This window comes from Plecotus auritus, assembly GCF_963455305.1.
Source record: "Plecotus auritus genome assembly, chromosome: 8".
In the NCBI taxonomy this organism is placed as follows: Eukaryota; Metazoa; Chordata; class Mammalia; order Chiroptera; family Vespertilionidae; genus Plecotus; species Plecotus auritus.
The window spans coordinates 173,048,503-173,069,559 of NC_137782.1; the positions used below are offsets into that span (position 1 = coordinate 173,048,503).

General features: G+C 35.7%; 1 protein-coding gene across 1 annotated transcript in view; it reads left to right on the forward strand.

Annotated features, from left to right (window-relative positions):
* Positions 1 to 21,057, forward strand: part of ROCK2 (Rho associated coiled-coil containing protein kinase 2) — an 85,153-nt gene that overhangs the window by 57,052 nt on the left and 7,044 nt on the right. The window contains exons 17-32 of the mRNA XM_080685266.1: positions 52 to 158; positions 3,159 to 3,318; positions 6,520 to 6,680; positions 7,058 to 7,242; positions 8,724 to 8,793; positions 9,359 to 9,462; positions 9,619 to 9,805; positions 10,942 to 11,035; positions 11,155 to 11,249; positions 12,044 to 12,223; positions 12,397 to 12,565; positions 14,721 to 14,791; positions 15,608 to 15,696; positions 16,134 to 16,212; positions 17,550 to 17,811; positions 17,894 to 18,107. Of these exons, the coding sequence (XP_080541392.1) occupies positions 52 to 158; positions 3,159 to 3,318; positions 6,520 to 6,680; positions 7,058 to 7,242; positions 8,724 to 8,793; positions 9,359 to 9,462; positions 9,619 to 9,805; positions 10,942 to 11,035; positions 11,155 to 11,249; positions 12,044 to 12,223; positions 12,397 to 12,565; positions 14,721 to 14,791; positions 15,608 to 15,696; positions 16,134 to 16,212; positions 17,550 to 17,811; positions 17,894 to 18,107 (2,227 nt within the window). The remainder of the gene's footprint in view (positions 1 to 51; positions 159 to 3,158; positions 3,319 to 6,519; positions 6,681 to 7,057; positions 7,243 to 8,723; positions 8,794 to 9,358; positions 9,463 to 9,618; positions 9,806 to 10,941; positions 11,036 to 11,154; positions 11,250 to 12,043; positions 12,224 to 12,396; positions 12,566 to 14,720; positions 14,792 to 15,607; positions 15,697 to 16,133; positions 16,213 to 17,549; positions 17,812 to 17,893; positions 18,108 to 21,057) is intronic.

The window sequence follows — 21,057 nt, forward strand, 5'->3', positions numbered from 1 at the left end:
CACATATGCACTTTGTGGATTTATTGTTTTTTTAAATGTTGCAAATATTAGGTAGAATATCTGGCCTAGAAGAAGATGTAAAGAACGGCAAAATCTTATTAACAAAAGCTGAGATGGAGAAGAGACAACTTCAGGAGAGATTCACTGATTTGGAAAAGGTAAAACACATTAATCTTTATATTTGTGTAAGGGTTTCAGATTGGAAAACTTATTCTAAAACAAGAGAAACCATTTATTTCTCCATACTTATGGATGCTTATATTTAGACTTGGTTGTGTAGACTAGGGATATACATATATATATATACTTTAATCCTCACCTGACGGCATGTTTCCATCGATTTTAGAGAGGGAGGATGAGAGAGAGAGAGAAACATCGATGTGACAGAGATGCATCGGTCGGTTGCCTCCAGGACGCATCCCAATGGGGGATTGAACCCAACCTGGGTATGTGCCCTGACTTGGAATTGAGCCCGCAGCCTTTTGGTGCATGGGACAACTCTAATCAACTGAGCCACACTGGCCGGGCAGGATATGTATTTCCTAAGGCTCGCCATAGCCCCACATAAGCAGCTGTTAGTATGTTAGATGCTTAGGAGGGAGGCACTCTCCTGGAGTGTGTATAATGAGGATGCTTCTCTCTAGGGGTCCAAGGAAAACTCTTATTTTCACTTACAACATGTCTTAAAAATTATACATAGTTACGACTTTTGACATTCAGAAGTTTTTCTTTAAAAATCCTATAAGCTAGGGATAATTTCTAGGCTCTGTGCAGTTAATATTTTATTCTACTTATTCGTTTTAAGTACTTAGTGTGTTGTATGTGGTAGAAATATCAGGATGCAGTTTGTACCTTTAACAATTGTACAGTCTAATGGGTAATTTCTGAAGTAATAGTAACTCACAGAGAGCTGTAAGGCAGTGTGGTAAGTAGAATGGTAGCAGTATGGACAAGGGACAGAGCAGGTGCACAGGATGAATTCCTGATCCGACGGCAGGGTTGGTTGGCAGGGCACATTGTGAGTTGGGGAGGAAAGCATGAGCAAGGCACAGAGGGTGAAAAATAAGAAAGGTAGTCTGTTTATTTCAGTACAAGCTGTTCGGTATTTCTGGAGTATAGAGCAGGGGCAACGAACTTCAGTCTGCGAAGGGAAAGAGTAAATATTGTGGGCTTCGTAGGCTTCAGTGGCTCTGTTGTAACTACCCAGTTTCGCTGCAGTAGGTAAAGGAATGGGTGTGGTTGTGCCCAATGAAATTTTTAAAAAATGGCAGGCCAATACAGTCCTCCTATAAGAGTGAGAATTCAGTGGCTAGAGTGAGGCTACAGAGGTAGGCATGAGCTAGAGCAGTGGTCGGCAAACTCATTAGTTAACCGAGCCAACTATCAACAGTACAACAATTGAAATTTCTTTTGAGAGCCAAATGTTTTAAACTTAAGCTTCTTCTAACGCCACCTCTTCAAAATAGACTCGCCCAGGCCGTGGTATTTTGTGGAAGAGCCACACTCAAGGGGCCAAAGAGCCTCATGTGGCTCGCGAGCCGCAGTTTGCCGACCACTGAGCTAGATCATGCAAGATTTTGAATATCCTGTTAAAAAACTTAGTTTCTTTAAGTAATGGACTGGCCACTGAAGATCGTTTTTTTGTTTGTTTGTTTGTTTGTTTGTTTGTTTGTTTTTAATTGATTTCAGAGAGGAAGGGAGAGGGAGAAAGAGAAACATCAATGATGAAGAGAATCATTGATTGGCTGCCTCCTGCACACCCCCACTGGGGATCAAGCCCGCAACCCAGGCATATGCCCCTCATCGGAATCGAACCTGGGATCCTTCGGTCCGCAGGCCCACGCTCTATCCACTGAGCCAAACCGGCTAGGGCGCCACTGAAGAACTTTTAAGTTGGTAGATCACTGTATATCAGGATGAGAACAGATTTGAGGAGGATAAGACAAGTCAGACTCTCAGTATTCAGATAATGGAGACTCACCTAGTGCAGTGGTTAAAAGGATGGGAACTAGAGATGAATCTGAGAAACAGTTAGAAAAGGAGTATTTGGCAGCAATTAGTACTTGGTTAGATGTGGCATGTGAGTAGTAAGTACTCAAGGATGAGTTCAGGTTCCTACTTTGTGAAAAAATACAGAATGGTGCCATTAATTAATTTTAAAGAAAGGAAAAATAGCTCTTTTAGAGGAAACAATGATACATCAGTTTAGTCCTAAGTATGAAGGGCCTGTGAAACAGCCAAATTAGGATATCTACAAAGCAGTAAGTTATGGTAATTGAAGCTAGAATTATTTGTAAGTCATCTGTATAGAAGTAGCTAAAATCATGCAAATGGAAGAGCCCATCTGGGAAGAATTTGTTTGGAACTGGTTTTTCAGGACAGAGACTTGTGAATTATTAGTTTGAAAAAATCATTTCAGCATTAAATATTTTACTTAAAACACAAAAGAAATATCTATATTTATGATACCAACTATAGAAAATATCTATATTTATGATACCAACTATTAGGAAATCTTTTGAGGATATATAGAAAATTAACTGATTTCTGTTATTAAAGATTCTCAACTTAAAACATGTCTCCTATATGTTGAAGATAAGTGTGAATGGTAGAGGATCCTGAGATTTTTTTAAGATAGAGCAAAAGGAAACATTTGATAAGTTTTAAAAGTTTAAGATACAATAATATAGGAAGAGGACAAGCATTGGCTAAAGAACACTGCCTCAGAAAACACCGATGTTTAAGCAGCAGCTGGGGAGTAAACTTCACAAGCAACAGAACAATGAGAGCAGGATGGGAGAACCAAGTGAACTCAGTGTCAGGTAGGCCAAGGAAATAGTTTCAAGGGCAACAGTGATTTCAATGAGGTAAAGACTAGAAAGTGTCTGTTGAATTTGATATTGAAAATATCATTGGTCACTTTATTGAGATCAAACCATCTCAATATAGATTTCAGAATAGTAGAGTGGAGGTGTGGGAGGTGAATATAGTGGGAAGAGAACTGGTAGAGTTACATAGATTACTTATACAAGCAATTTTAATGAATAGAAAAGGGGAGATATTGGACATTCTTGGTAAGTCTTTTTAAAAATCCTTTGTAAGCTTTTGAAATTGTCAACAGTCTATTTGTTGATAGCTGCCATTTTCATCTTTAATAGGAAAAGAACAATATGGAGATAGATATGACATATCAACTAAAAGTTATACAGCAGAGCTTAGAACAAGAAGAAGCTGAGCATAAAACTACAAAAGCACGGCTGGCAGATAAAAATAAGATTTATGAATCGATTGAAGAAGCTAAATCAGAAGCTATGAAAGGTATGCATTTTTATAAGAGGGTTTTCTAGCATTATCTTACTAAGGATTGATTCTGTATTCAATTCTTTGGTTTTGAAAATATTTGTTTATATTTTATTGCCAAATACTGGAGGAGAAACACTATTAGGGAAGTTTTACATATATAACTCCACCTTTCCCTTTAGCAATAATTTCTAAGACAGGAAGGCCCCCCAAAAATAGATCAAAGAGAAATTACTATTTTCATGATATTGATAGTGACAGGCATGCAGAATGTGAAGTTCTCAGATTTAGGGGGCAGGGGGAGGGGTGCTTTTTTTTTTTTAATACTTAGTTTAACACTTTATCAGCTTATGTTTCTTGCCACTTTCTTCAAGATAAAGATTTTAAAATAATAGCTGAGCTAACTACATTAGAAGCTCACTAAGTATTTTGAGCTCTGGCAGATGAAGATATTAGTTAGATTTGGTAAAAACCTTATAATACTAATGAATATAGGGTAAGATTAACAAAATTAACTTTTTCATAAACTAGCCTGTATCTTGGAATTGTTTTAGGCTAATTATTTGTTTTCCAAACTGTGTTTATAATTATGATGGATTTATAATTCCAAAGGAAATCAATATTCTTATGAAAGATTTATAAAACTCTTAATAGAAACTTTATTTCATATTGAAATATAACATTGATGAATAACTTAGCAAAAAATAGGCTTTTAATTATTTAATGTATTCACGGTGGAGATTTTTTGGTTAATATTACTTTAAGGCATAGTTCTGGATGATAAAAGATGAAATGGCTGTTTTGCTGTCTGTGGCCTAGAAGACAGATTGGAATTTCTTTTGGAGTATAGTTTGATGCAATAAAATGCAAACATTTTTCACATTTGTAGTGCACACGTGTGACTATCACCCAAAACAAGGTAGCGAATCTACCTTTTCATCACCTCAACAAATCCACGTATCACTTATGCCTTTTCTATTTTCTCTGCCTACATTGGGGTGATTGTCTTTTTAAAACGTGTATATTCATTCATAGGTTATTCTCTGAACTGATGAAAAGAAATTCGGTATAATAATAACTGCCATTTTTTTCAAACTCCTTGTTATAACACTAACATAAGATGCATGATGACGTTAGTGTGTGAAGGAGTGCGCAAAACTTTAGTGTTACAGGTGGTACTCAAGGTCTAAGCCTGGGTCTTCCCACTGCAGACCATTGCCTCCATTGACTTCTCCATCAGGGAATTACTAGCTGTGTGACCTTTTCTGGTTACTTAAGTTTCTGTGCCTTGTTTCCTACAAAGAGGTAATTAAAGTGTTCGGTTGTTGTGAAAACCAAGTTCAGTGATACATGGGAAGTGCTTAGAAATGCTAGCAGTTAATAGCTTGTGAAGAACAGTTTCAGTTTCCACACTTCTGAAGACAGTTCATTAAAAACTAAGCATTCATAGGTTTAATTTTTACTTAACATAACTTTGTAGTAAATGATAATTAGATGTTGAGCATTAGATATGAAGGAGCCGAGGAACCTAGTTGGATTTGAACAGATTTTCTAATCAGAATATTAAAAGGTAATCCTTTAACTATAATAACTTACATTTAATAGGGAATCACTTGATTAGATAAAAACTTTGCCTACTGTATACTTTGAGGTTGAAAAAGGCTTTTCACATTAACAAATCTGTATATATAAAAGCCTAAGTGACCAGTTGACCGGTCACCATGATGTGCACCAACCAGCAGGGGGCAGATACTCAACACAGGAGCTGGACCCTGGTGGTCAGTGCACTCCCACAGCGGCTGCGCAGCTCAGCTGACTGACAGGCGCCAGACACAGTGCTCACTGCTGGCGAGTGCCGCTGTGGCAGCGCAAGCCTCCCCAGATCGGGACTGACTGGGTGCAAGCCCGCAGCAGGCGCAGCAGTGCCAGGATGAGCAGGAGCGGCAGGCAGGGTTGGACTGCCTGTTTCGGCCCAATCCCCGCAGGCCACGCCGAGGGACCCCACTGGTGCATGAATCCGTGCACCAGGCCTCTAGTTTGTTAATAAAACAATTGCTGTGGTAAGTCATTTAGAAAATACAGGAAAGTATAAAAAAGTAAGTAATGATTAATCGTAGTCCTAGTAATGTTATACTTTTCTATTCTCTCCATTTTTTATAGTTTTGCTTTTTTCTTTTAAAAATATTATGAACATTTCCTTAAGTCATTAGAAACTCTTTTTAAATAGTGAGCACTTATTAAGTATTTGCCATACTTCAGGCAGCATTTAAGTGCCATACATATATTAACTAAAAATCTGTATAATGCCTCTATGTGGGTAGGTATTATCACCATTCTAGACATAAGGAAAGTGAGCCTCAAAGAGGTTAATTAACTTGACCAGTCAAATAATTAGAAGGTGTCAGGGCCAGGGTTTAAACTCCAGGAGTTTGGTTCCAGAGCCCTGTCCTTGACCACCACCCTAAAACATAGTTTTTATCCTCTGCCTGGTAATATGCTAATGTGGAAAGAGCCATAGAGGTCATAGAATCTACCTCAGTGTTTGAAGATAAGACAAGTAACACTGAGGGGCACAGAATAGCAGGGAAAAAATCTTTATTTAAAAGGTATAAGTATCTTTTTTTAATCCTCACCTGAGGATGTTTATTGATTTTTATTTATTTTTATAGAGGAAGAGAGAGAGAGAGAGAGAGAGAGAGAGAGAGAGAGAGAGAGAGAGAGAGAGAGAGAAACAGAAACATGTTCTCAAGAGAAAAACATTGAGTGCCCCAACTGGGGATGGAACCCTGAAAGAAACCTAAGAATGTGCCCCCCTAAGTATATGCCCTCCTAAGTATGCGCCCTGACCGGGAATCAAACCTGCAACCTTTTGGTATAGGGGACAACACTCCAACCAACCAAGCCACCCAACCAGGGCTAAAAGATATAAGTATCTTTAGAACCACAAATAAAGGTAGAATTATTTTATTTCCATTAGAACGCATATAATATTGCAGAGTGTGGTAAATTTTTATACCCAGTCAATGAAATACCTAATTTTCAAGCATGAAATTGTTGACATTTCAAATACATTAACAGGAGTGATGAAAATATTAAACTTGGGATTTAAAAATATTTTTAAGGAGCATCATTTACTGTAATTTTTGTTAGCACTGCATCATGTATTTGATATGCTTCTTTGTTTATACATTCATGGTTATGTTTATTTGGTGGCCATAGAAATGGAAAAAAAGCTCTCAGAGGAAAGGACTTTAAAACAGAAAGTGGAGAACCTGTTGCTGGAAGCTGAGAAAAAATGCTCTATGTTAGACTGTGACCTCAAACAGTCACAGCAGAAAACAAATGAACTCCTTAGACAGAAAGATGTGCTCAGTGAGGATGTGAGTATGTTTCTAATAAATAATATGTTATTTAATGGATTAGTAGTAAACTAGGTTTATTTGTAAGGGAACAATGATTTCATGATGTAAATTTTTTTCTTATAAAATAACATTTTATAACCTTTAAATTTTACTGAATTTGGATAATATACTAAACAAATCATAATTTTAAAAACTGTAAAGTTATTTTTAATGTAAAAGCCATATTTTATTTTTTAAAACATTATCAAAAATACAAAAGTATTTTACTGTGAAATGAATTCACTTCCTGAGGCAAAAAAAATCTGTTTTGCATCATCATATAGACTGCAGACTTCATTGATAAGAAAAATCAAAATAATTTACTTACATACCAAGTACACAATTTATCTTTTTAGGTTAGAAACTTGACATTAAAAATAGAGCAGGAAACTCAAAAGCGCTGCCTCACACAAAACGACTTGAAGATGCAAACACAGCAAGTTAACACACTAAGAATGTCAGAAAAGCAGTTAAAACAAGAGAATAATCATCTCATGGAAATGAAAATGAACTTGGAAAAACAGAATGCTGAACTTCGAAAGTAAGTTAATTGTTTGAGACACAGTTTTACTAATAAGCACAACTATCTACATGTAAATTACCTTAATTTTGGTTTATCTGAGGATTTCTTTGGACCATTTTATTTTCTTGACCATGTTGTTTCTTTTTGTTGTATAAGTGATGTGTTGAGTGCCACTGTTGTTCTTCAAGATTATATTTGCTTCCCCAACAGTGTTTTACTGCTACCACCGCATTACGATACAGTGACACAGAGCAGTGGTATTGGAGCGAAGAGAACCTCTGGGGTTTTCACCCCATGCTCTTAGGGTTCTTCTTGGGCTGTCCCTCAATACAAGCTTACTCCCCATGTATTTTTTGTTGGTCCCTTAGTACCTAGGACTTGGAAATGTTGCACTGTTAAGCAAATACCATATAAATTTTTAAAGCTCTTTCTAAGGATATACTCTAAATAAAGAGCTTTAAAAATTTAAATGCCCTATTTATTAGAAGCTAGAAAACATATTAAGATACATCTTTGAAAAACTATAATTTTTAGTTTTTTAATAAGCCTAGAATTAGGCTTGCTTTTAATTTAATTTTTATTTAACTTTATTTCTTTATTGAAAATTAACATACAAACAGAAAAAGTACACAAATAAGTGTAGAACTTACTGGGTTTTTGTAAAGTGTTCACAAATCTTTGCTTTTACCATCACATTTAGCTATAAACCCCTGCACTCCTAATGTCTGCTTAGGCCTCTCCCAGTCACTTCTTCACTTACATAACATAACCAGTTGGGGGTGCTCTTTTAATTCTAAAACTTGGTTGACATCAGTGCCTGATTAACAGTGCATGTATGAAAATATGTAATTTTGTGTTACTGGTTTAATATAGCACTATTTGGTCTCAGGACCCCTTTATACTCCTAAAAATTATTGAGGGCCAAAGAATGTTTGTTTATGTGAGTTACATCTAATGATATTTTTTTTGTCTTAGAAATTAAAACCATTTTAAAACATAAAAGCATACATTTCATTAGCTGTTGGAATGTGACATCATGCTATGTCTTTTATCCTCAAGAAAAGTCCATATACAACTAGTGAGAGAATGAGAGTTAAAAAAACACCAATGAGCCCTAGTTGGTTTGGCTCAGTGGATAGAGCTTTGGCCCTCGAACTGAAGGGTCCTGGGTTCAGTTCCAGTCAAGGGCATGTAGCTCGGTTGCAGCCCTGGTTGGGCCCATGTGGGAGATAATCCATGTGCCTATCTCACATCAATGTTTCTCTCTCTGCCCCTCCCTTTCACTCTAAAAAAAGAGTCAGTGGAAAAATATGCTTGGGTGAGGATTAACAAAACAAACACAATGATGCTTATTTATTAGTGTTATGAAAATGATATGACTTCGTGGATTGTCTGAAAGGATCTCAGGGACTTCCAGGGTTTCCCCAGAACACATTTGAAGAGTCACTGGCTTAATATGTGTATAACTTATTTAAACATTTGACTTAATGTTACCACAGAGAACGTCAAGATGCAGATGGGCAAATGAAAGAGCTCCAAGATCAGCTTGAAGCAGAACAGTATTTTTCAGTAAGTTCCAGGCACATTCATTAAAAAATTAGTGAATTAAAAATATTTTTGCTGCAGAGCCAGAATTATTCTTGCCTTTAGAATAGTTTGTATTATCATTGTTAGAAAAATAGTTCTAAGCACATGCCTATACCTTATGAAGTTGATTAAAAGCTTTGCTTTTAGAGGAAGACTGTGAAAGAAATAAAATTGTCATTTTAACATTTGTACTTTTTTGAGCTCAGTTTTAAAATATGAAATAGTATATGTCACCTCTGTTTCATTGATTTAAGCCAACAAAATTTCTTGTGTAAATTAGTAATATTTTTTTGCCTCTTTATCCCTATCAGCCTATGTCATTTAATGAGAAAAATCTCAGTATGATATTCTATTGAAAATCACACTTCTAAATTATTAGCTAAACTTTATTGGTTAATTGGTTGATTATACGAAAATTAGGGGCTCAGCATTACTCAGTGTTATTAATATACTTGTATATATCAGGTTTTTGTCTGGATAGATTTTTGAAGGTAGAACTATTCTTGATGGTGGTGATGATCTATGTCTGTCATGTTTTGCTGTTTAGACACTCTATAAAACACAGGTTAGGGAACTTAAAGAAGAGTGTGAAGACAAGACCAAACTTTGTAAAGAGCTGCAGCAGAAGAAACAGGAGTTACAGGATGAAAGGTAAGGACAGGGTCCTGCCTCTTTTGTTCAGAACCACATGCCCTGCGCCTAGAAGAGGGCCCGCTATACTCCAAATAAAAATGGTTGATGAAGTGAATGAGACGTAAACTTTGACTTCAGAGTGAAAATTGAAGATGCTGTGTCTCTAAAATGTAGGGACTCCTTGGCTGCTCAACTGGAGATCACCTTGACCAAAGCAGATTCTGAGCAGCTGGCTCGTTCAATTGCTGAAGAACAGTATTCTGATTTGGAAAAAGAGAAAATCATGAAAGAGCTAGAGATCAAAGAGATGATGGCTAGGCATAAACAGGAACTCAGTGAAAAAGATGCTACAATTGCATCTGTAAGTAAAATTCTTGGTTCATTTTTTATTATAATTAAATCACTGTATCATAAATCTTCCTTACAAGGTCTAGAAAAAGTAACATAGATCCAAATGAAAAATTGTACATGCTGGCTACAAGATTTTCGATCCACTTAGCTATCTGCTTCTAGTATTGTTTCCACCCATCACACTGGCAGAAATTAAGTACCTTGACTAATTTTAAATGTTTGAAGGATGTCTGGAAAATGGCATTTGTATTTACTGCTATGGGGAGTGTAGATTTAGTATGGCATAGAATAAATAGTATTGTAAATAGTATGGCAATTTCCAGTAAATTTTAAATGTTCTCCAAAGAAAGTCAACATTAAGATAAATATGCTAGAGGAATTCAGGCACAATACTCATAGCAGAAAATATATTTGTAATAGCAAAAATTCAAATGTCTTATCAATAGAGGAATGAATGAATGAATGGATGAAATGTGGTAGAATATGGAACTATATCAGTTAAAATGAGTTAATTAGGTCTCTATATCAACAACTAAATATAATATCGAGTGAAATTAGTTACAGAAAGATAAATACAGCATGGTGCTATTTATGGACAATTTAAAATCATATAAAAATCCACTATAGTTTCCTATGTATGTAATAGAAGTATACAGCCGTGAATGAAGGATGAACACGAAGTTCACAGTAAAAACTCCTTTAGGAAGGAAGAATAGGATTCGGAGAGAATACAAAAGGACATCAACTTCTTCAGTAAATTTTATGTTCTATTTTAAAATAATGTTCTGAAAGAAAGACTGCAGTTTTAACTTTTGTTTATTCTGCACGGTGCAATGCAGAGCTTTGTTACAGTATTTGCGCTTTTTTTTAGTTTATTAAATTTTTTTCTCAAAAATACTGCTGAGGATATATAAGAAGAGGGCATTTTTTTGGCTTCCTGGGGTGCAGATGAAGTATATTATGGTTTAAATTTTCTTCAAAAGTGAAGTTTGGTAAGGTAGCACAAAGACAGAAAGTGTAGAGGGAGATGTACTTAAAAAAACAGGAGTTTTAGTAACATTCTAGGATATTTTTATTTTGAATTCTTGCTTGATAACTTAAATTTGCAAATTGGGATATGATATTTATTCTACTTTAATTCCTTAGCTTGAAGAAACTAATAGGACATTAACTAGTGATGTTGCCAATCTTGCAAATGAGAAAGAAGAATTAAATAACAAATTGAAAGATGCTCAAGAACGTATGTATTAACAAAGACTGTTAATTTTAACTATACCTAATGGTGGTCAGTGTTAATTTTAACTATACCTAATGGTGGCTTAGTTATCGATATAATGGTGACATTTTTCTGTGTTTCAGAACTGTCAAGGTTGAAAGATGAAGAGATAAGTGCAGCAGCTATTAAAGCACAATTTGAGAAGCAGTTATTAACAGAGAGAACACTCAAAACTCAAGTACGTATAATAAACTCTAAGTAGGATTTTGAAATTTTTTTAGTTTCTGTCTTTTCTACTTGACTTCTGGCATTACAAATCGGCCATAGCTGTCAGTGAATGTATCAGTATTATGAACAGTCCCAGTTATCTGACTTTTGCCAAGGTAATAGAAGTTAGATTTGATTAACATTGTTCAGTTCAATATTTATTAACGTTTTTGTTAATTTTTCCATATAGAATCACATTCCTTCCCAATTTTTTATTATAATCTGATAAGTTTTTTCTGCTTTTTAAGAAACTTTAGAGAATGACCATTTGCTGACAGCCTAAAAAAGGGTCAGTCTGAAAAAAGGTACCTGTGATATTGACCATCCTTCTGTCAACTCTCATGGTTGTGTAAGACAGCAGCAATACTTTTGAGTCCCACATGTTTTGCTCTGTGGTTGGACATGTATTTTATTAATGGAATACAACTGCAGAATTCTCTTCCAGATAAAAGAAGATGTACCTAGTAAAAGTCTCTTAAAACTACAAACTCCAAGTGGAAGAAAGTGACATCAGATCAGACCTATAAGCATTTTAAATCACAGTTCTCTGAAAACATGAGTGAAAAACTAGTAGACTAGAGGTTGGGGAAGGATAATGAGTAATGAAAGGAGGTGTGTTTCCTGATATGTAAGGTGTTTCTTTGTGGCCCCGTGTATAGGGAAGGAGATGATTAGCGGCCATATAACTTGCTATTGGTGAGTTACCAAGAAGCCACCAACATAATGTATTTTTTTGTTTGTATACTTTATTTTTATGTTTTTAAGGCTGTGAATAAGTTGGCTGAGATCATGAATCGAAAAGAACCTATCAAGCGTGGTAGTGACACAGATGTGCGGAGAAAAGAGAAGGAGAATAGAAAGCTGCATATGGAGCTTAAATCTGAACGTGAAAAATTGACCCAGCAGATGATCAAGTATCAGAAAGAACTGAATGAAATGCAGGCTGTAAGAATACTTTTTGAATTCTAGTTTAAAGACTTTTAAGAAGTAGAATTATTTTCATGTCTATATATATTTTATTGATTATAGAACATTTCTATTAATAATTACTGGACTAAGAAGCAAAATTATGAGATATAAGGCATCCAGTTAATTTAATACAATTTAATTCCTCATAGCAAATAGCTGAAGAGAGCCAGATTCGCATTGAACTGCAGATGACACTGGACAGTAAAGACAGTGACATTGAGCAGCTCCGGTCACAGCTCCAGGCACTACATATGGGCATGGACAGTTCCAGTACAGGCAGTGGACCAGGGGATGCTGAGGCAGATGACGGGTTTCCAGGTACAACAAACTTGTTTTCAGCCCTGTCTTTATTTTAGTAAAAGCCTTTTGTCTTAAGTATAAATCTGATGATTATTTAAACCCGTGACTGACTTTGTTCTTGAGGAAAAGTGTCATTTCTTTAAGGCAGAAACCTACTCCTTGGAGTAGGGATTCAAATGACAATTTTAACTTATTTTACTTAGTGATCTCTGACAAAATTTTTCATTAAAAAATGCAAAAGAAAATTTCACATATTTAGTTATTTGAATTAGCTCACTATATATTATAGGTAGCTCTCTTTTTAAGCTTTCATTTTATTTTCTCTTAACTCTTTTCTGCATTCTTACTTTCTTTATGTTGGGTGTTTAGTTCATATCACTCAGTCACACACTATGGAATCCATGTCATTCACCTACCAACGTTCCTCTACCTCTCTCAATATTGCTACTAAGCCTTCCAGTTCTCATATGCTTCTTGACTCTGGTTCTGACTCAGAAGAAGAATCTTTGCCTTACTTACCTATTTCATCGGAACCTAATGATACAGGTGATATCCTGAAAATCTTTCACCTTTGAGGTTTTTCTGACTACCCTTCATTTTAGTCCTTGTGAAAAACTTTTGTAACATTAACTAATATTCACTAACTCTAACAAATTGCTCTAGTCTTAGTTAAAAAGAGACTCCTGCATGGACAAAGAGTTTGTTTTGGGGGTATTTGCACTTGGCATTGCTGTGACAATTGATAGACTTAGTCAGCTTACAAGAAATGAGACAGCACTTCGTATCATTTAAGGGCATGTGGTTTCACTGCCTGTTTCAGCCATTTCCAACCAAGAAGAAACTTCCTGAGGCTTCATATCAAGAGTGACAGTACAGAAAAAGCATGCAGACTGTCTCAGAGAACGCGTTCGGGTTTTCACTGAGTGCTTGCCTAGGCAACATTATGCTAGGCCTTAAAAGAGAGTATAGGACAATTTGACCCGATCCTTGCTCTTATCGTTTAAATGAAGAAACAGGATAGAAAATACATGAAATTATGTTTAACACAAAGTTAGTCTGGGTACAAAAACATGTAATGTAAATGCCACAAGAAATTAATGGATGAGCAGTTGAATGTAAGGTAAAATTTAGTCTCTTATTAATTGAATTCAAAGTAAAATAACTATAGTTATTTACATTGTCACATTTCCCAGGTATATATATCAGTATATAATATAAATCATAAGTGATCATGTTGAAGTTGTTTTAGAGCTTAGCAATAAAATTATTTCAGTCTTATGCATAGTGTTAGATGTCATCTGATTTAGTCCCTTAAGCTGGCATAGGACCATGTCCAGACAGTTGAGCACGTGGGCTCTTTTAATAACAGCATTTCTCTCTGTTCTGACAGTTTGGAAGGGTGTTGATGTCAGAGAGTATATAGGCGCTGTAGTCAGAGACTTGTCCCTGTGACCTCTCTGTGGGGCGGTAAGAGTTAAGAAAGTTTAGGTAAAGCATCTAGCACGGATTCAGACATGTAGTAGATGTTGAACAAGTGATAGCTACTTTTATTAATAGAGTAATATCCAAAAATGCTTATTTCACTTAATTATTTTATTGAAAGATGCTGATCAAACGCCTGTAGAACAAATTCTAAGGATTCAGTCTTTACTAGAATTTTATTGATTTTGATGTTTTGGAATTTAGAAATCATGTGGTTATATTGCTACGCATTAATTTTAATCTGTAATTTACATAATTTTATCTGAACATGCAATTACTCCCTTAAAATGTTTTCTCTTTGAAGAAAATGTGCAGTATATCTATAATTAGGCCTCCTTCCAAAGGAAAAACAAAGGGTTCTATCTAATACAGGTGTATTAGTGAGAATAAAGAGCTGCTTCTCTTCTTTTCAACTTTTCTGCTGAACTGTGCAAATGCATGAATTTAATCAGCAGGGCATTTGACTTTATAAATATAGGATATATATTTCCAATGAGATATAACCTGGATTTTGTTTTGCATTGCATAACTTGCTTATACTGATCCCGCATTGTTATTATATCCTAGATAATGAGCAGTGGTAAATTCTGAAGGACAGAATTGATTTGTTTTGTGACTTTTATATTAAAATTTTGTTAAATTTCTCATTTTCTTAGAATTGTTATATTTATCCTTATATGTTTATTTATAGAATCAAGACTAGAGGGATGGCTTTCATTACCTGTGAGAAACAACACTAAGAAGTTTGGATGGGTTAGAAAGGTAATTAGTACTTCCCATTGTGGTTCTTTGCTTTGCTTTTGGTTGCTTTAGCTACATACAGCCATTTCACTTGGGCAGGTATAAAGAACATATAAGTGATATAACTAGAACATGCAGACACATGAAGCTTTTTGTACTGTCTGATTTGGAATGGCAGGTTTCGTATATCTTTATAGAAAGTAACTGATCATTAAGATGTTGTTAGTAATAAAACAGGTTTTGGTGCTCTTGCTTTTTTGGTGGGAAAACAACTCTGGATATGACAGAAAGACCCGTTTACTTATTTTCCTCTGTTACTATGATTATTGATGTTATGTTCGTCTTTGAGGTGTCTTACTTCCTTGAGGCTTGTATAACAAAATACCGCAAATTGGTAGCTTATGAAAAACAGACACTTACTTCTCACAGTTCTGGAGGCTGGAAGTCCAGAGTGCCAGCCTGTCTGGGTTCTGGTCAAGTCCTTCTCTCAGGTTGCAGAGTTCCCGTTGTGTCCTCACGTGGTAGAAGGGCGGGTCCTCTCTGGAACTCCATTAATCGCATTCATGAGGACTTCGCTCTCATGACCTCGTCACCCTTTAGAGGCCCCTCCTCCTCATACATCCCGTTAGGAGTTAGGATTTAACATATGACTGGGGGGGGGGAACATAAACATTCAAACCATAGCAACGGGTTGGCTACCTGTGTTACTGGATCTTAAGCTGAATCAGTCCAAAAAAATATTTAAGTTTATTTTCAGTTTGCTTATTTAAATTATATACAACTTTAATCATTATATAACAACTTTAATCATTGTTTAATTTCTTCCCTTTTTAACAGTATGTGATCGTAAGCAGTAAGAAGATTCTTTTCTATGACAGTGAACAAGATAAAGAACATTCTAATCCGTATATGGTTTTAGATATAGAGTAAGTGTTTTTATTACAATATTTAGGAACTTCATTTTTTAAAGTATAAGAGAGTAACATGACATTTTTTGTCAAGTTAGTGCATATATTAGTCACATGGTATGTCTATCCACTCATATAGTGTAGCTGCTGCTGGCCTGTGGTTACATTTCTTATATGTGCTTCATGCAGATGGACGTCTGAGATATAAGTTAGCTAAGACATTTTTATTTCATGGGTCTTTACTAGTTGTTTTCTGAAATGAATTAGAAAATTTTCTGACATTAAAATTTTCTCCAAATCTCAAGGAGTGATTGATGCAATAGAATTAGCAAGATATTCTCTGACCTTCTAACATGGGTCAGAGTAGTCAGTTTTAACTTCTGACTAGCATAGGATAACTAATGTCATTTGATCTTTTGGTAATAGTTTATTTCTTTATTAAAAATCTCTCATAGCAAGCTGTTTCATGTCCGACCAGTTACACAGACAGATGTGTATCGAGCAGATGCTAAAGAAATTCCCAGGATATTTCAGGTAAACATAGTTTTATTTTGTTTTTGGTTGGTTGGTTTTGTTTTTTGTTTTTTTTCCTTTCACCTTTAGAGATTCTAAGAGTGACGTGACATACCGAATTTTTTTATTCTTGGGCTATCTTCAGCTTACCTTTCAATTTTAGTTCCATTTAAAGGTGGTTCATTCTTTGGTGATTTTCATGCCTGTTCTGTTTGTATATATCTCCATTTCTCTCTCTAGCTTACACTTTAAAGTCTGTAGTGTATTTATATCATGTTTCTGGCCTTTGCTATTCTTTGTTCAAGGTTGCTTATGACATTTTTTAAGCATAAACTTTCTTATTCTGTTGGTGGATTTATATTCAGCTCTCTAGGAAGTGAAAAAAGTTGCTTGTGAAGTTAAAATTTGAACCCAGTAGCCCTTTCCTTCTGATTTAAAGTGAAGCCTAATTCTTCTTTTTACTACTTCCATTTTAAAATTAGTCAGACCAGCCTTAGCCAGTGTGGCTCAGTGGATAGAGCATCAGCCTGTGGCCCAATGGGTCCCGGGTTTGATTCTAGTCAAGGGCATGTATCTTGGTGGCACTCCGGCCTGGGCCCTGGTCAGGGCACGCGCAGGAGGCAACCAGTCGATGTGTGTTTCTTTCACATGGATGTCTCTCTGTCTTTCCCTCTCCCACTCTCCCTAAAAATCAATAGAAAAATATCCTCGGGTGAGGATTAACAACAACAAAAAATAAAATTTCTTAAAAAAAAATTAGACCCAAAGTTAGTTACTGAGCTCCTTCTGTGTAAAAGCCATTGTGTGTGGTGTACTATGGGGAAATTATTTTCTGGTGCTTAGCATGTTTATTTGGAGTATATCATACATCTTTTTCTTTCTTCTTCCTTACCTCTCCAAACACAAGTCTGCTCAGTGATAGCTGTGTTTACAATATCACCAGTTGTCTATTTTTGAAAACCATAAAAGCATCAAGTCATATAATTGCCACATCTCTTCAGGTGATTATTTTGAATACTCCCTCCCAGAAAAACTTTCTAACACACATCACATGCAAATTTACCTCTTGCTAGCCTGCTCTGATAAGACTGCTGAAATAGTAAGATATCATGGAGAAAAAAAGAGGCACCATTTGAACTGGAATGATTCTTTTGAAATTAACCAAAGTGACTGTATAATGACTTTTCTCATATAAGCTCTTGATGAGACAGAACCTACTAATGTTTGAATGTCAGGTGCATTTTCTTCTTATTGAATAACTTAGGTTAATTTTATTTTATTGATGCTATAAGAACTGTTACTATTTAAAAAATAGCTTATGTTTAGAAATCACTCATTGTGCTTTTTGGTATTTATAGATTCTGTATGCCAATGAAGGAGAAAGTAAGAAGGAACAAGAATTTCCAGTGGAGCCAGTGGGAGAAAAGTCAAATTATATTTGCCACAAAGGACATGAATTTATTCCTACTCTCTATCATTTTCCAACCAACTGTGAGGCTTGTATGAAGCCATTGTGGCATATGTTCAAACCTCCTCCTGCTTTGGAATGCCGTCGCTGCCATATTAAATGTCATAAAGACCACATGGACAAAAAGGAAGAGATTATAGCACCTTGCAAAGGTAAATAGTAAGTTACTTGCTCCATCAATATTTATGTTCATATCATTTTAAACACATTAATTTTTTTCAAATTTTTTTATAGTCTATTATGATATTTCAACGGCGAAGAATCTGTTGGTCTTAGCAAACTCTACAGAAGAGCAGCAAAAGTGGGTAAATCGGTTGGTGAAAAAGATCCCTAAAAAGCCTCCAGCTCCAGACCCCTTTGCACGGTCATCTCCTAGAACTTCAATGAAGATACAACAGAACCAGTCTATTAGACGGCCAAGTCGACAGCTTGCCCCGAATAAACCAAGGTAATAGCTAAAAATGTGGTAAAGATGAAAGTGTTTTTAGAAATATTTTACTATTCATATGCAAACTACAAATTTTTCTAATTACAATTTTCTTTTCCTTGATATTTTAATGAATTATGGAATACCAAATCTTTGAAACTATTTAAGCATGCATGTCTCATTCATTGATTTAGGTAAATGTAATGTAAATTTATTTACTAAATCACACACATATATTACACTCAACCAAAAATATTTAAAGGGCTAATTTTTTGCCATGTTTAGGTATATAATCATAGCATTCTAGGGTTGTACACTGAGTGGCCAGATTATGATGATCTCTGAACGCATAATAATCTGGCCACTCAGTGTATATCCTATATAATAAAAGGCTAATATGCAAATTGTCCCCTCGACCAGGAGTTCGACCAGCAGGCAGGCCAGCCAACCACCCATGTCCCCTCCCCCTGGCCAGGCTGGCCGGACCCCACCCATGCACGAATTCATGCACTGGGCCTCTACTATATACACACACTGAGTGGCCAGATTATTAAGCGTTCAGAGATCATCATAGTCTGACCACTCAGTGTATAAGCACATTGACCAACTTCATGCTTTAGTAGAAAGGACGCACACACAGATCTCCAAGTGTCAGGTACACACATTGTGTTTGATATTGCAAACTTCTTAAACCTCTCATATTAGATGACTTGGGAGGTAGGACTGAAATCAATTCAAATTTCTAAGTTTAAAACAATAATTTGTCTTTTATTTAAAGGGCAATATAGATCAGCTTTAAAAATGCAGATATTAACATGGGTGAAGTGTACATTCCTTATAATTGAGGTGAAGTTGGGAATATGGCATAAGTTCAGAGAGGATCATTAATGCACAAAAATATTTTTGGGGAACCATTTTTATACGGCAGCATTATAGTAATATAGTTCTTTATTCAGAAAAAAACCGTATCTTGTCTTACTAGATACAGCATTTATCAATGTTGCTATTTACTAAAATGAACATGAAGATTTGGTTAGCTACAGGGTATATTTAGATCAGGTATCTAACTTCAGGTGTCCTTTTTGTTCCCTAACACAGGACCTTCAGTATGTGAATAATGATGTTCATTGGCTGTATTCTCAGAAATCTTTTCATTCTAACCACAAACATCTTATATGAAACTTTTCTTGAAACTAATATCACAAGGAAATAATTTAGAATGACAAAGGTAGAATTGGTGTTTCAGCAGTGAAAATGTTGAATTTTTATGTGAGGTATGCTAAAAATATTACAAAATTAGTGATTATATGATAGTAATTAAGCTGAAGAAACTTAAAGAATTCAGAGATGCTCAAGGTCATTTCCGTGTGCCATGTACCAAACATCTAAAAATTATTAAATTTCTAGTATTAATATTATAGAGCTATTAGTGCATCCATATATAACTATATAATTGAGGTTCTTCCATATATAATTTAACTATGTATTCTTTTATTTGATCTTTAAAATACTCCTGTGGGGTAGATTTGGTATTATTTTTTTCTTTTTTTAATTGTTTTATTGATTTCAGAGAGGAAGGGAGAAGGAGAGAGAGATAGAAACATCAATGATGAGAGAGAATCATTGATCGGCGCCTCCTGTGCTTCCCACACTGGGATCAAGCCTGCAACTGAGGCATGTGCCCTGATGGGGAATTGAACTGTGACCTCCTGGTTTATAGGTCGGCACTCAACCACTGAGCCATGCCAGGTGGGGTGGTATTATCTTTCTTTATGATTTAGACCAGGCGTCCTCAAACTATGGCCCGCGGGCCACATGCGGCCCGCCGAGGACATTGATCCGGCCCGCCGGGTGCCGCTGCCTGTCCTGCTTAGCAGCCGACTCGTCCCGGGCCTGCAGTGCGCATAGGAATTTGTTCATAGTTTTTTTTTAAAACTATAGTCCGGCTCTCCTACGTTCTGAGGGACAGTGAACTGGCCCCTGTTTAAAAAGTTTGAGGACCCCTGATTTAGACTCTAGAACAGGGGTGGGCAAACTTTTTGACTTGAGGGCCACAATGGGTTCTTAAACTGGACCGGAGGGCCGGAACAAAAGCATGGATGGAGTGTTTGTGTGAACTAATATAAATTCAAAGTAAAGGAGCGGAGGGGAGAGCAAGAGACCGGATAGAACAGCCGGATCCGGCCCGTGGGCCGTAGTTTGCCCAAGGCTGCTCTAGAAGGACAAATAATTCATTTAGTTCCAGGACTGCAGGAGCAGTAGTCTTTTTTTATATTTTTTATTCTTTTGTCCTGTTGAACAAGTTAATGATGTCACTACATATGATAACACATAGAATTATTTATATAAAGAAGCAATTTTCAGACAAAATGAGGCATACTTCACTTCCATAACCGTTTCTTGTTCACTGAGTTTCCTTCTCCTCCCCTCCTCCCCTAATTCAGCATCACGGTCTATTTAAAAGCACCTTTACTTTTCATTTTTGTTGCTTTTTGTTTTGTTTTAGTTCTGGCCCTGCCCTTCGAATCATTCTTCATTGATTTTTTTAATACATTTTGCATAGCCAACAGTAAGTAATAGGGATTTCTTCTCTCACAACTATGCATGTAGATAAAACTAATAGCAAAACTGACTGTAATATGCATAGGATATTTTTGTGAAAAAATTTTAATCTAATATACTCTGACATTTTAAATGTAAAGATGGGCACATTTAAAATATAATTTTATTTTTTATTATGCCTCTGCAACAATATTTCCATTGCTTTTAACATCTAAAATTGTATATGTTTTGTCTTACGTGAATAACCGTACAGTTTGCACTCATTTTTTGGGTGTCACATTTTAAGAGTAGCACATATTGGAGGGTGTACAGAAGAGAATAACTGAGGTAGTAGTGGTTCGTTTGAAAGTATTACACATGTAGCAAGGAAGAAATTAAGGATAGTCTTCTGAAGAAATTATTTGAAAGG